General features: G+C 42.3%; 1 protein-coding gene across 3 annotated transcripts in view; it reads left to right on the forward strand.

Annotated features, from left to right (window-relative positions):
• The window catches only part of LOC110053914 (uncharacterized), a 43,434-nt gene extending 30,009 nt beyond the window's left edge, over positions 1 to 13,425 (forward strand). For 2 of the 3 annotated variants that reach the window (XM_089279682.1, XM_089279683.1), the window contains exons 22-33: positions 150 to 428; positions 1,158 to 1,307; positions 2,040 to 2,300; positions 2,720 to 2,902; positions 3,472 to 3,681; positions 4,446 to 4,602; positions 5,191 to 5,327; positions 6,105 to 6,359; positions 6,758 to 6,878; positions 7,579 to 7,791; positions 8,232 to 8,824; positions 9,773 to 10,208. In XM_089279682.1, the coding sequence (XP_089135808.1) occupies positions 150 to 428; positions 1,158 to 1,307; positions 2,040 to 2,300; positions 2,720 to 2,902; positions 3,472 to 3,681; positions 4,446 to 4,602; positions 5,191 to 5,327; positions 6,105 to 6,359; positions 6,758 to 6,878; positions 7,579 to 7,791; positions 8,232 to 8,824; positions 9,773 to 10,138 (2,925 nt within the window). In that variant the 3' untranslated portion in view covers positions 10,139 to 10,208. Of the gene's footprint in view, positions 1 to 149; positions 429 to 1,157; positions 1,308 to 2,039; positions 2,301 to 2,719; positions 2,903 to 3,471; positions 3,682 to 4,445; positions 4,603 to 5,190; positions 5,328 to 6,104; positions 6,360 to 6,757; positions 6,879 to 7,578; positions 7,792 to 8,231; positions 8,825 to 9,772; positions 10,209 to 10,358; positions 10,452 to 11,424 lie in introns of those variants that run through there. The other variant, XM_089279684.1, reaches the window with a different exon arrangement.
• Positions 13,426 to 14,095: the final 670 nt, after the last annotated feature.

The following is a 14,095-nucleotide window of genomic DNA, read 5'->3' on the forward strand; positions in this document are numbered from 1 at the left end:
TCATATTTTGGCGGGAAAACAGCGCTGGATACCACAAGCGGGATTTTATGTAAATTACTTCATCATTTCTTTTGGGTCAAAAGATCTCGATTACTATATCATTTTTCCTGTTTCATAAAGACTCCCATTTTTCGGCTTTTCATTTTAAGATCGAGGCAATTACGCAAGGTTTTCAGTCAAACACCACCGCCCAGCAAGTCCTCTCACAGCTCGTGAGCTTCACCCAGCCCGTGGAAAACAACACGCAAAGGCCACCAGAGATATTCGGCGGGGACTTGGTTATAGCCGTGGAGATACTCGTTACACTGGCCGACTTCAATACTAAACAAGGCAACGTGAGCACCGAGGAAGATGTGGAAAATTTCGCTGAAGTGTCCAGTAATTTGTTGGAACCAACAAATCGCATCACTTGGCAAGAACTCGATCAAGTAAGTATCACTGTCGATAATATCTGCTTGTCGAGTTTTCTTTTTGGGCACCAAAATCCCGGGGGGCTAGTCCCTTATATAGGCTATATAGGTATATGCGGCCCCAAAGGGAATGGTTTTTGTACAGTTTTGGTCTGAAAAAAGTATAGATTTTGACCGTTTTGGTCTGAAAATAGGGTATGTTTTTCACTCTCGCTTGTCGTTGGGTATTTTGTTGACAAGGAACGTAATTTGTTTTCCGCATCAACATTAGCAAATTTGTAACCGTTGCCAAATGTTTACTTTTAAAGTGGAAGTCATGTCCTCCCGGGACCAAAATAAACACAGGAAGCAGCAATGATTGCGTTTGTTTAATGCACTGAAGCATGATATTTCTTCTTCATGTAAGCGTCTCTCCTGCAAGTTCGAGGTTCCTATAACTAGTCAACGAAACAAATCGTTATAAACCTATAGCGGGTAGTTAAACATAGAAAATTCAGAGACCAGTTTTAATAACTATTTTGGCTACACAAAATGTTTAACCACGATACCTGAGAAACCGTGTACTCTCCGAAAGCTTTCTAGATGCCTGTTTGGCAAATTAGATGGTCAGTAGGTTTGTTCACAGCCAGCAACTAGCTTGTGCTGAAACTCGATAGAAAACGCAGAGAAAGTGCAGTTACTGAACGAATTCTTCAAAGCTCTTTTCTATTTGATAGCATGTTGATCATTGCCATGGTTAACTTGCAGTTAGTCCAAGGTCAGAGTCGACGTTTGGTCAAAGCAATTGATAATTATGGTCTGGGAGTAGCTGCCACATACAATGGATCGACAGTCTCAAAGGTGGTTCAAACAACGAACCTCGTTATGAGGATTGACCGGGCACTTGAAAGCAGTCTGGTACGAACAGCTTTGTTATATAATAAGTCTAATTATTCTCGCATTTGACTGGTTGTTACTTATGACTATTGGAGAATAGCTAGACGTATAAATGAAGTCTCTAGCATGTTTTTGTTTCTTTGTTGTATAAAATCAGAAGATATGCTTCTGATAAACCAAATAGATTCCATGTTGCCGTGTGTCTGTTCAGTGATAGATCACAGATGACGTCAAAATGTGGTAAGAACATCAGTGACGCACTCGGCTATCGCCTCGTGTGCGACCTTTTTGTTCTTACCGCGTTTTGACGTCATCTGTGATCTATTATTGAACAGACGCACGGCAAAATGGAATCTGTTTGTTAAAGTAAACATAATGCGCCTAGTGGCCCGCCAGCTCGGGAAAACACTGATGATTTACACTGTTGCATCAAGTTATAATTATAACGCGGTAGAGATAACGATAACAGTTAACCCGTTCACGCTGCTGGACGTTGTAATATAACGTGCTTAGTCGGCGGAGTGGGGTCGTCTTTCCTCTTCCCGGCGTTACCTTCAGCGTTAAATTCACTGGTGCGATGGACTAGCATCCCATCCAAGGGAGAGTAGAAATACTCCTGGTCGCTTCGGCTGCATAGGTCACTGGCCTTACCTAGTGGAACTGTAGACAACTTTCTCTTCTTTCCTAGTCCACGATATCCGTCATATGGCGCCAAAAAATCCAATATGTTAATTCTGTTCTTTTGCTTTTCAGTTAAGAGTTGAAGGCTTGACTGTGACGGACAATCAAAGTTCCATCCGCTTGCCAGCTGAAGCTTTCACAGCATCTCAAGATTCTCGCGTCATAACCGTGGTTTATCTCACGTTAAACGACGTTTTAACGCTTAACGAAGAAAATGACGAAGACAGCGACCTTGCACCTCCTGCCAATACAACAATAGTGTCTTCTACAGTTGATCCCAGGCCCCCAGCCGTGTTAAACAACCCAGTCAAGATTGTTCTTCTCAACAAAAGGGTATTGAAGTTGAATCATTATTAATTTTTCGAAACTGTTACTCTGTTTAAATCTTCCTACCAGTTATTGGAACACAACAGAATCTTTACTTTGAAAGAGAATGAGATTACGAAATGTAAATCAAGATTTGGTAAGGTTTATTAACTTTTTCCTTCCTGCCGAGCGTGTTTCTGCAGAATTTTCGAGTGCCGGTGTCACAGAACCCGAATAGTGATGAGCATTTGTTTTCTTCTCCTAGAATTCCAAACATTTTTGGATAGAGTATTGATGGGAATGACGAAACTCATCAAGGGTCTACTGCCTTGATGTACGTCCAAATTCTCAAAACTTAACTTAAGCGAAATATATGTTAATTAGCAAGAAGAATTGATATCTCCATCCAGTTTGGGCCGGAATGAACAAGAAATGTTCTTTTCAAGGTGAATGTTCCGGTCGGAGTAACACCTGAGGGACTGTGCGTTTACTGGCGACCCGGAGAATCATTGATATGGGAGACCCTCGGCTGCAGCCTGGTGCCCAGCGAATCTGACATAAACAAGACAACTTGCGAATGTAATCACCTGACCACCTTTGCCTCACTTATGGATCCGCACGGCTCATCTGTAAGTGAATTTCGTACACATTTCCTCTCGAGCAATATTATTACACACGCACGCGCACGTTTTAGACTACACGCGCGAACGGCGCATATGGAGATTGGTCGCTTCACTCAATGGCTCGTTTTCGTAGCTTCACTGTTCGCGCGTGTGATCCCAAAACTGCGAACAGGCTCCCGGTTGGGTTTTAGGGCGAGCTAGCCGGGTGTGGTCTAGGGCGAACGGAGCGAGTCAAGAGCGGTCTGGTGACGAAGGGGAGCGGGCTTCTCGCAGGCTGCTCGAACCACTATATTTCAGAGCTGAGGAAAAATTAATAAAGCAGAGATCGAAGAGGGTTTCAGAGGAAACTAGGGGAGCGAGAGACATAAAAGATTTTGTTCCTGAGTTCTTCTTTTCCCCTGACATCGCTCCCAGAAGAGTTGGTTTGCGTTTGGAAATAGAAAGTGAACACGTTAAGCCCTCGTAATACTGTTATCTAAATTTTTGTTCCCACTAAGAAACGAAACCATTGAAATAGACTGTCCTTCTACGGACTTCCCACGCTGGAGAAGCTATCTCTTTTTCTTAATTCCCAGATAGGTGAAGCTGACAAGAAAGCTTTGGAAATCATTTCAATAGTGGGCTGTTCCATTTCTCTCCTCGCTGTGATCATTACTATAGCTGTCACTCTTTTCTTCTGGAGAGCGGTAAAGAGCCCAAGATCTAAAGTTCTACTGAACCTCTGTGCGGCAGTGGCTGTGTCTTGCATACTTGTTATATCCGAGGGATCGGCGAGAGACAACACGGTATGATGAGACTTCATTAGAAGGGGGGGTGGGGGTGGGGGCGGAGGGGGTTATGAGTACCCCATATCCCGTTAATTTTTGGTCTAATTATCCCGTATCCCGTAAATTTTAATTTCAAAAACTTACAATTTTCGTATGCGATATCCTGGAGAATCTGTTCTTAATATCACGTGCACCATTAATTTTTCCAACTGGGCCTCCATTAGATTTTCATGCACGGATTGGAAATTACTTATAAGCTACCTCATACCTTAGTGGGGAATAGGGAGGAAAGAAAGTGTCTTTCCCTACCCCTATCCGTGTAGCCCCTTTCACGCCCTTACCCTCTCCTCCTCCCTCCCTCCTCTGTTGTTGGCAAGGCTGAGGAACGTACTTTGCAGAAAGTGTCCCAAACAGAATGCGGAATGCATGGCGTAAGGGACCAGCGTAATAGCAGAAGAAGAAATAACAGCTCACACAACGTTATCTTAGTGTACAAATTACCTTCAGGTGTTCGTATGCGCGCCTACTAATGGAGGCGAGGGGCCTCTTGGCTAGTGCACTAGAATAGACCACCTTCGAGTTGCCGTTTGCCTGTGGTGAGGGAGGGAAGGAGTGTTGATACTCCGGGACACTTAACGCTAAGGAGACTGAAACTGAGTACCACCAGGTACCCTAGAGTGTTGGTCAGTGTAAAACGCAGACTGCAGACTACACACCGGGGATAAAGTGCAGGCTGAGGGTATAACCGACTACTTTATATTTTCTTTTCATGTACTTGTCAGGTGGGCTGCACGGTGCTAGCAGCTTTACTGCATTACTTCTTGTTGGCCCTGTTTTGTTGGATGCTGTGTGAAGGCGTGTTGCTCTACTTCTTACTTGTGAAAGTGTTTGGAGGCGGAGCCGAAGACAAAGTCAAATACTTCTACCTTTTTGGTTGGGGTAAGCCAGTTTACCGTTGTTGTTTCCCTTTAGGAAACCCTGTGTTTAATTTAAAAATAAATGACCAAACTGGCGCAAGAAAGTAAGGAAGATCGAAATTTTCTTCTATGATTGGTGTTTTTTTTTTCCGTTTCCTTGACTTTGTAATTTATTTGTTTTTTTTTTTTTAAGCTCGGATTGTAGCCTCCCCTCTTTTTCATCTAAAACTTTGTCTTTCAAGTCAGTTAATTGCCAAGCGACCCACAACCCTCTTTTTGTTTAACTTTTTTACTCCGACGAAGAACTAACCGTGAACGACGGTCAATTTACCCTTATTAATTTTAAATAGCCTCCAGTGCAGGCGTTTTCTGTGTGTTCACGAATTAGCGGTATTAGCTCGCGATCAAGCAGATTCGGGACGCCTTTTCGTCTCTCCCCAAGCCTCATCCGAGTTTGAATCCAAGATGGCGCTTGGCGCACGCTTGATCAAAATGCGTTAGCATTGCAGGCTATTTTAGTTTAAAAAGCTAAGCGTTTTACTTGCCCGTTGTCGGGAAAAGAATATTCGCGCTGTAGAAACTAGAAGTCCTTTCTGTTGTTGCTTTTTAGGTTTCCCTGTCATCATAGTGGCCATTTCATTAGGTGCTACTCAAGCGGATGGGTATGGTTCGCCAGAAGGTTGTTGGCTTGATGTCCCGAGTGGACTCATCTGGGCATTCATTGCGCCAGCAATACTCATTATCTTGGTCAGTGGTATTTGCCTTACTCTCAACACATTTTCGAGCTTGTGCAGTCTTTTTCCTTTACCCATCAAGTTAGAAGCAAGAGATAAAAGACAGAGAAAACAATGAGGCGCTTGTTACTAATCATTTAGTTTTTGCTTCTTGCTCGACGGGCTTAATAAAAAAAGGAGTCTTTTCTAAGTCTACTTTCCTTGCATTTAAATAAAGGACTTAACGACCTCTAAACTTCTTTGACCTGGTTTACTGCACCGTTCACGTGGTTTATCTTTTAACGACACTGCATGTGCTGGTCTAGTCACAAACCTAGGCCTCTTACTCATGTACAAGATCCAAGAAGCTTTTTCTTGGCATCGGTTTACTATATTACTCAAAGTACTCAGTATTCTGTCCCGATAGAGGGAGTGCGAACAACGTTTCATTAAGTTGTGTTTGTGGAAAGCATCAATCTTGTTCCCAGAGGATGCGATCCTTTTCATTAGCTTCAAGGAATCGAGACTTGTGAAGAAATCGGAAGTTGAGCCAGCATAATTCACAGCGGTTACTCTCTTTACGCATGTTCAAAAACCGTTATTGAACTTCACTCACGCGCACAATCAAACCTGAACCAAAATTTTTGGTTGTGGTTTTTTATTTCGCCGACCGAAAACGCGCGGCTCTGGGACGAGATTGGAAAAGCATAGGCTGCAAACACGCTGACAATAAGGCCCCACGTGCACTCGCTCGGTAGGTCTTTACTTTTTCACATCACCGTTTAAACCAACAAACTCTTCTTTCACGCAGATAAATGTCGTAGTATTCATTCTGGTGATTCGCCAAATGATGGGAACAAGACACGTACAGAACAAGACGCAAATCGAGAAAGTAAAAGCTGGAGTCAAGGCCTCCGCGGTCATTCTTCCTTTGCTTGGAATCACGTGGCTGTTTGGACTTCTGAACTTCAGTTCATCGACAGTCGCCTTCAAGTACCTATTTGCCATTACTAATTCTTTACAAGGGCTGATGATATTCATCTTTCATTGCTTGTTGAACAAGCAGGTAAGGGGACACAAATGTTTCGAATGCAGGACAAACTGAGTCCTGCCAGTTCCACTTCTTAAACGGTTCACGTGGTACTTGTGTATCACGTGGTGTACCGCCAATGAGAGTCACAGTCCTATGCAAAAACCAAGAGCGATACTCTCCGTCACCTTCTGCTAGGTATTACCAGGAGTTTTTCTATAAAAGTCAAGTAAACTTTGCAATTATAAACATTAGATAAAGGTTGATGTTTTTTTTTTCGCCAACGTAGTGGTTACCTTACGCTTCAATATGATTTAAGGAGGAAGAAACAACCTTTCGTATGAATGCCTGTAAAATTGCCCTTTGGAAATCAAGCAAAAAGTGTCTCATGGATAGAAAATAGGATTGAATTCCAACTGTTTTTGCCTCGTCAGATTCAGGACGCCATAAAGCGAAGTCGAGAGAAAAGTAGTTCGGGTGGTGCTTCAACGACTCCCAAAACCAAACCCTCTCCTATCCAGAACGCTAAACACGCTACTAATCTGCCAGGCAAAGGTATTTGAGTTTAGCTTTCCACCAGTAGTAGCACATGTAGGATTCCTAATAGCGTTGTTTGTGGACCTTTGCGTAGAAGCAGGGTGAAACACTGAACAGGGGCAGAGAGGGAGAAACGTTGTTAAAAATGAATGCATGCGGCTACAATACTCTTCTATGTATACGCATGGCGTGGCTATACTGAGCCCTTTCAGCTGAAGCTTCCATGAGTGGAGGAGAGAGATAGAGAAGGGGGGTGGAGTGAGGGGGGGGGGGGGAGAAGTGGTGGTGGTGGTGTGTTCCGAAGGATCAAAGTATTTTACAGAATCACTTTACATTGAATGCCAAAGCTGTAAGAATGAGGGCAACGCGACATGAAAAATAAGCGGCTGAATTGCCCTTGGCTAAATCAAGCATAGCCTTAGTTGGCCTAGCCTGCGTAGCAGGCGTATAAAGGGGAGGGGGTGGGAATTCGGGTGGGAATTCCCTTTTCCCCTCCCCCCTCCCACTCCTCCGTTTTTTTCCACCGAATTCTCTTCCTCCTCCCCACCCCCTCCCCTTTATACGCCTGCTACGCAGGCTATAGTTGGCCCAAGCCTTAAAAGAGAGCGAGGTGTTGAGAAAGAACACGCGCGCAGTCCAGGCACGCGCTATGCAGGCTAGGTCGAGTACAGCTCTTCAGTATTTTCTAACGTATCCTGGTTTGATTTGCCGGCTCCAGGGAACAAGAAGCGATCAAACAGGGCTCAAAACGATTATGAAATGATGGACAGCATTAACAGTACAAACAGCAACACACTGCCGTCCCGTCACGATAACAAAGATGCCATAATTAACATCCCGCCGGATGAACAGAACATTACTAAGCAGTTACCGGTAACAAAAGCCCTTACACATGAGCAGCCGGAGAAGCAACACAATCTGCCACCATACGGTTAGTATTGTTTTTGACGTTTGAATCGGTTTGTCTTGATGGAACAGAAAATTTGACTTATATCGGTACACTCAAAAGAGGAAGAAACAAAACGCAGTTGTTTTAGGGGGGAAGGTTAACAAGTTATATGACGTATCGAAATGTTCGTGTGTGCTAGTAGTCTTCTGATTGCATGGTTGATAATAGTCGGGAATACTTCGGGTTCATTCCAATCTAGGCGGTCGGACTTACAGCTACAAAAGGAGAAGTTACTCTTATTACATTTAAGTACACCATTGTGCAGAGATCCTGCAAAATCCTCAGTCCTATACGCATTCTGAGTTTTTTTTTTAAAGTAACTCATTTAAGGTTAAAAAGCTCCCAGAAAATTAGCAAGTAGCAATCTAAGTAAACGATGAACTGGGATGCTAAGTACAATTTTCATTGTGTTTCTTGTAAAGATAATGAAAATCTACCCATGGAAAACGGACCCGAAGACGAGAGCGCAGACGAAGCAACATCTAGGAACTCTTTTATACCACACGAGACACAAGATAATGGACGCCAGCGAGAAGGATCCCCGCAGGGATCACAGAGAAGGGACGAGCTCGACTATGATCGTAAGATCTCAGTAAATGGGGTCGCAAATCATATATACGAGAAACCACCCGATGAAAATGTCCCTTCTTTTGAAGAATTTCAGAAAAGCGATAGAACTGGTTTTCGTTTTAAAGAGAACAGCCCAAAGGGTCCCAGGAGAGACGGAGAGCTTGTTCATGACGATAAGGGCTCCGTAGATGGGGCCACAAATCTCATATACGAGAACGCGCCCGATAAATACGATCCTTCTATTGCAGAGATTCGGGAAAAGGATGCTCCTTCATCATCATCGCCTTCTTCCTCTGATTCAGAAATAGAATCTGTTGAATTATCCAAGGAAATCAATTCTGTGATTAACCAGGAAAATGTTTGTTGTGTGGTGGAGGGAGCCGCGCCTCTCGAAGGAGCTTTGCCATTAGACGTGGATGACAAACCAATTCGTTTGACTCCAAAGGTGCGTCACCTTTAATTAAAACCTGTAATAGTTATAACTAAAGCTGCCCCACTGTGAAATCTTAGATTTTAAAAGACTAGTAATCAAATTGAATGTTTTGTTGACAGCTTCTCACATTCGCAAAGCAACAACCCTGTCCCCTTTGGACTTGGGGGGAGGGAGAGAAGGGAGAACCTGGGAACGAGTTTGGTGAAACAATATTGAAGTGACAGTTTTAGCTCAGTGAAATCGTCGTTGTAGATCGGATATGTCGATCATTGGTTTATGATTGAGTCTGTCGATTTTGTGTCTGACAAAAAGACACAATTTGATGCTCTCAACTCTTTCAACCTGACGAATACTCAGTTAAAAAAACCCACAAAACAATTTACCTAAACGAAATTTGACTACAAACTGCAGTTTGACCAATACTAATGGTAGTATTGGATTGAAGTATCTGTCCGAGATCACCTTGTGCATCAAAACTCTTTTACCTTGAACCACTTTGCGCGCCTCCCCGTTCAACTTCAATTTTAACGGTTACTGGCTCCATGGCTAGCTGGGTCAAGGACCCAAAGGCATCCCGCCTTACATAGCAGGGGGTGGAGGTGGGGAGATAGGAGCATTGGTACTGCCCTTAGAAGGGATATTCGTTAGACTTTTAACTGAAAGCTACTAAGAAGTACTTTTTGTGGACGTTTCTGTGTAATACTTCCTATTTAACTTTCAGAGTGAAAAATTTAACACATTCTTCAGCGTGCTGCAACATTTATCGCTTGAAATATGTCTCATATCAAACGAGGCTTGAAAAATTTAAAGAAGGGCCAAGCAGCTGAAACGTAATTCTGACGTAGGAGTTTGTTATGGGTGCTTGAATAAAATGGTGGGTGGAATGAATAGTGTAATTCAGTCGCTATCAAAAGCAGTGCCGCTAAAATGATCGAAAATTAACCGTTTTATGTTCAACAGAAAGTAGAGCCAAGGGATTATGATGACTCTGTGAAGAATGACGCAGACTTCGACGTAAGTCCAAAATTAACTGTCAGATGCAAGTTAAACTTATCTTTCCCGCACTTTACGTCGGTTGTGTGTTTCCCCGCGCTTTACAAGGATATCATGTCTTCCCGCGCTTTCCACCATTTTCATGTTTTATCTCGCTTAACCCTACACTCAGGGTGGAAAAAGGTCCAGACTGGAAGTGAACGGAATCTGCTCATATTAGTGAACCCCAGTCTACTGCATCACACCTTTTTGCTCGGACCCGCTCGTTTAACCGCCCCACGTTTAAGCGTCCTGTTACTACTTGTTTTCGCGCGCTTTGCATCGCTTACATGATTCCCGCGCTTTCCACCTGCACGGGTTACATGTTTTTCGGCGCTCCATACCACTTGCATATTTTCCCGCGCTTAACACCTTTTGCATATTTTTGCTTCGAGTTCTGATTGGTTCGTTGGACTTTTGCCGCCAAAACGTTGAACCAATCCCTTGTCCAGTTTCCTCCAAACGTTAGCAATACACTGTAGCCTGAGTATTTTTTTTTCTGACATATTTTTAGGAAAAAATGGCAGAGAGGCGAGTTAAGGTTGACACCGTTCAAAGAACGATCGATGGATTTAAGTCACACCAGAAGTTATCAGTTCAGACTAGTGTAAGTATTTGATCAAAATTCGCCTAATCAGTTTACATCAAGCCCTTTTCTCTTGATGAGACCTTAAATGTGAAGAATGATAATGATAAGTAACGCAATTTTTCTTCACCGTAAATCGATAGAAAATGAAAATAATAATTTCAAAAACTGAAAATCTACGAAGGACATCTTACTAAATATCTCTCCTACTTTTGTCCTAGAGCGTTTGAACTGTTTCTTGGAAAAAACTGTCTCTCTTTGGTATGCCGTTTCCCTTCGCATGTAACTTGTTTTACCGTCGGGGCCTATTCGTGGCTTTAATAACTTTTCGTCGACTTTCTTTGACAAATGATGACGCTCGATAAGTGGCTACTTTCTCTGTCACGCAACGCTGCGTCACCAAGAGCGAAGCGTTGCGCGACAGTGAGAGGGCCAGAATTGGACTAAGTGGTAGGGGTTGGCACATTATGCCGGCATAATTTCGAGCATAATACTATATGTGGAGCATCGAGCATAATGCCGGCATAATAGTGCATTTTGCCGGCATAATAGTGCTTTTTTGGCGGCATAATAGTGCCATTTTGCAACATAACAGTTATTTCCTTTTTTAGAGCTACTATTGTCCATTTATTAAGTTAAAACTACAAAATTTCAAGCTATTTTAATGTTCTACATGGTTTCCATTACTATTATCGCACTTCACGGGGGTCCCGGAAAAAATTTTTACGGCACAATTATGACTCACCGGGGTCCGGGAAAAAATTTTTTACGGCATAATTATAACTCACCGGGGTCCGGGAAAAAATTTTGCGGCATAATTACGATTACAATAGTTACAGTCGAGCATAATTTGGAGCATAATAGTCCGTTTTGGGGACAATGCCAAAAAGCATAATGCTCGATTTTAGGAGCATAATGTGTCAACCCCTACTAAGTGGGTAACACTAATGTATTGGCATGCCAGCACGATGTTAACATCATATTTCACGTTCAGCTTTCACGCAGTTTGTGGCAACAAGTGCGCCAGAAGATAAACAGAGGAAGCTACAAAGTGACAAAATCACGTGGTTCACCAGACGAATCCGAGAACAGAAACGATGTCTCTGACGACGTCGAGGGTATTGAATTAGTGTAAAGTAAACGAATTTAGCAGACATCTTAAAACTAAAATTGCAAACCTAAACACAACGTTCATTTTCAATTCGGTTACAAATGTCTCATGCCCGTGGGAGACTCTTACACAAAATGGACAGGGGCGCTCACCGGAAATTTTGATGAGAACCCTTAATAGGTACCAAGATCCTATTTTGTGGGCTTGGCGTGAATTTTTTTTTTTACCACTAAGGGGTTCCAAATCTAAAACAACACATTACTGACACTGACTTTTTTCGGCTCAATACCCTAAAATGTACCGCGAAAGCACCTGCTGTGGGATCTTTGAAGGCGGAATACCCCATGAGGTACCAAATCTGCTTTTGTAACCCCTTAAAGGCACGACGAGGATCCCATCTTTTTTATATGAGAGTCTCCCCGAGGTTTCATGGCGGCCTGGCGAGTTTTACAATGTTGGTTTCAAGGACACAAGAATATTTTTTGAAATAATGTAAATACGGTTGACAGCGCAAAGCTTTTTTCGTACTAGTTTAAATAGATTCCTCTCCGTCGTTAAGAGCCTAAGAGATATATTTCAATTTCAGTGTTCAGCTTTACATGTTCTTCCCGTTTTGTTCAATTCGATCGTGTAGCCAACATCTTGTACAGTGTTCGGAGCGACATACGAAGAGAATAAATCTATTCTAGGACCTCGCATCCGGGTCCCGTAAAGACTCTGGGCATGTAGTTTTATCGTTACATTCAAAATGGCGAATCCACGATCGAGCACGGCCGTGTTACAGTTAAAAAATATAGGATTGCTCACAGTCTATAAAGTATTCAAATTTTAATGTTGCGCTACTCAGGACGTTATTTATTCGTATCATAAATTTTAACTTTTTAACTAGATAGGACATTTATACAACTTGTATGACAAAGTTTACGAAATATGCGTAAAGGATTTAAGAATCGCTTATAACCAATTTGTTGGTTTCTAATTTTATATTTATTGTATTTAACAACGACTTCTGAAAATAACTCACACTTCTCCCCACACCAGACACATACATGACCCTCCTTCGTTAGAAGCCCGTTTAAGAACAATCAATCAATCAATCAATCAAGCAAGCAAGCAAGCAATCAATCAAGCAAGCAAGCAAGCAAGCAAGCAAGCAAGCAAGCAAGCAAGCAAGCAAGCAAGCAATCAATCAATCACTCAACCAATGAACCAGTCAACCAACCAATCACTCAATCAATCAATCTATCGGTCAGTCAATCAATCATCAATCAAACCGACAATCAAACAAACACACCGACCGAAACAAAATAAAAAAGAACTCATAGGCTTTTATTTACCTCCTTAGATTAAAGACTGATTGTAGATCTTTTTTGACTTTTATATCGTTACATTACGTGCAAGACTTTTCATAACCATTTGATGTTCACTTTTTGTTTGGTATCGTTACTTGTATAGTATAACCATGCGGAGAAGTTCTTCAGTCTCATATTTCATTTCAAAACTAATCCAAACCGTTTTAAAACTTATAATAAACATCTTGAAAATAAGCATACAAAAAGCCCCAAAAGAAAAACGCCCAGAATTTATATTCGAAATTTTAGTAGCGGTATTGTTTTACTTTTTTGTAATGTTAAAAACTGTTTGCTTATTGTTAACTAAGTTACAGTGTAAAGATGACAAATTATATTAGCTGCGTTATATTTCACTTATTAACTTAGGTTAAAATCATCATTTTGATAGCCGTAGTCTTATCATAATATTTTGTAATTAAATTTTGATAGTCAATCGATTTTGTCGACATTAATTTTTTACCCATTGAATTTTTGGGTGTATCACATAGAATTGCATCAAAAATTAAAAACGCCGTTCGCCGTTTGCAACACACCTACGGTTATAAAACATTATTATTATCATGGCAACTCACTCTTCTACAATTGTAGTCCCCTCCAACCTGATTTCAATATTTCAGGCCCCGACCAGACTAATCCGTTTTCGTACGAAAAGTCATACTTTTTAATGCGTTTTGGTGCGGTGACCTTATGGAAGAACGGCTGATCGTAGGATAGGTTATCTCCTGATAGACCGGTTCGGGCCGGGGAAATTGCGTTGTGTTCTTGGGCAAGACACTTGGGCAAGACACTACTCTCACAGTGCCTCTCTCCACCCAGGTGTATAAATGGGTACCGGGATAACCCCGTGATGGACTAGCATCCCATCCAGGGGCGGTGGGGTTGGGGGGGGGGGGGGGGGGAGTAGAAATACTCCTAGTCACTTCATGCTACAGAAACCGGGATAAGTTCCGGCCTGATGGGCCACTTGGCTCGTATGCAGACTTTACCTTACCACGCTAAGACGACCGAAAACGCTGATGAAAACGATATACTGTCGCTTTCATCAACGTTTTCGGTCGTTTTGGTGTGGACGATAGGCGACAACACATCAAAAAGTATGCGTTTTCATGCCAAAACGGGCTCTTATGGACAGGTGAAAACATAACGAAAACGCTAATGTGGTCGAAAATATTTCACTTCGTTTTCGTTGAGACGAAAACGGA

This window comes from Orbicella faveolata, unplaced genomic scaffold, assembly GCF_042242905.1.
Source record: "Orbicella faveolata isolate gen_17 unplaced genomic scaffold, um_ofav_v1 contig_47, whole genome shotgun sequence".
Classification (NCBI taxonomy): Eukaryota; Metazoa; Cnidaria; class Anthozoa; order Scleractinia; family Merulinidae; genus Orbicella; species Orbicella faveolata.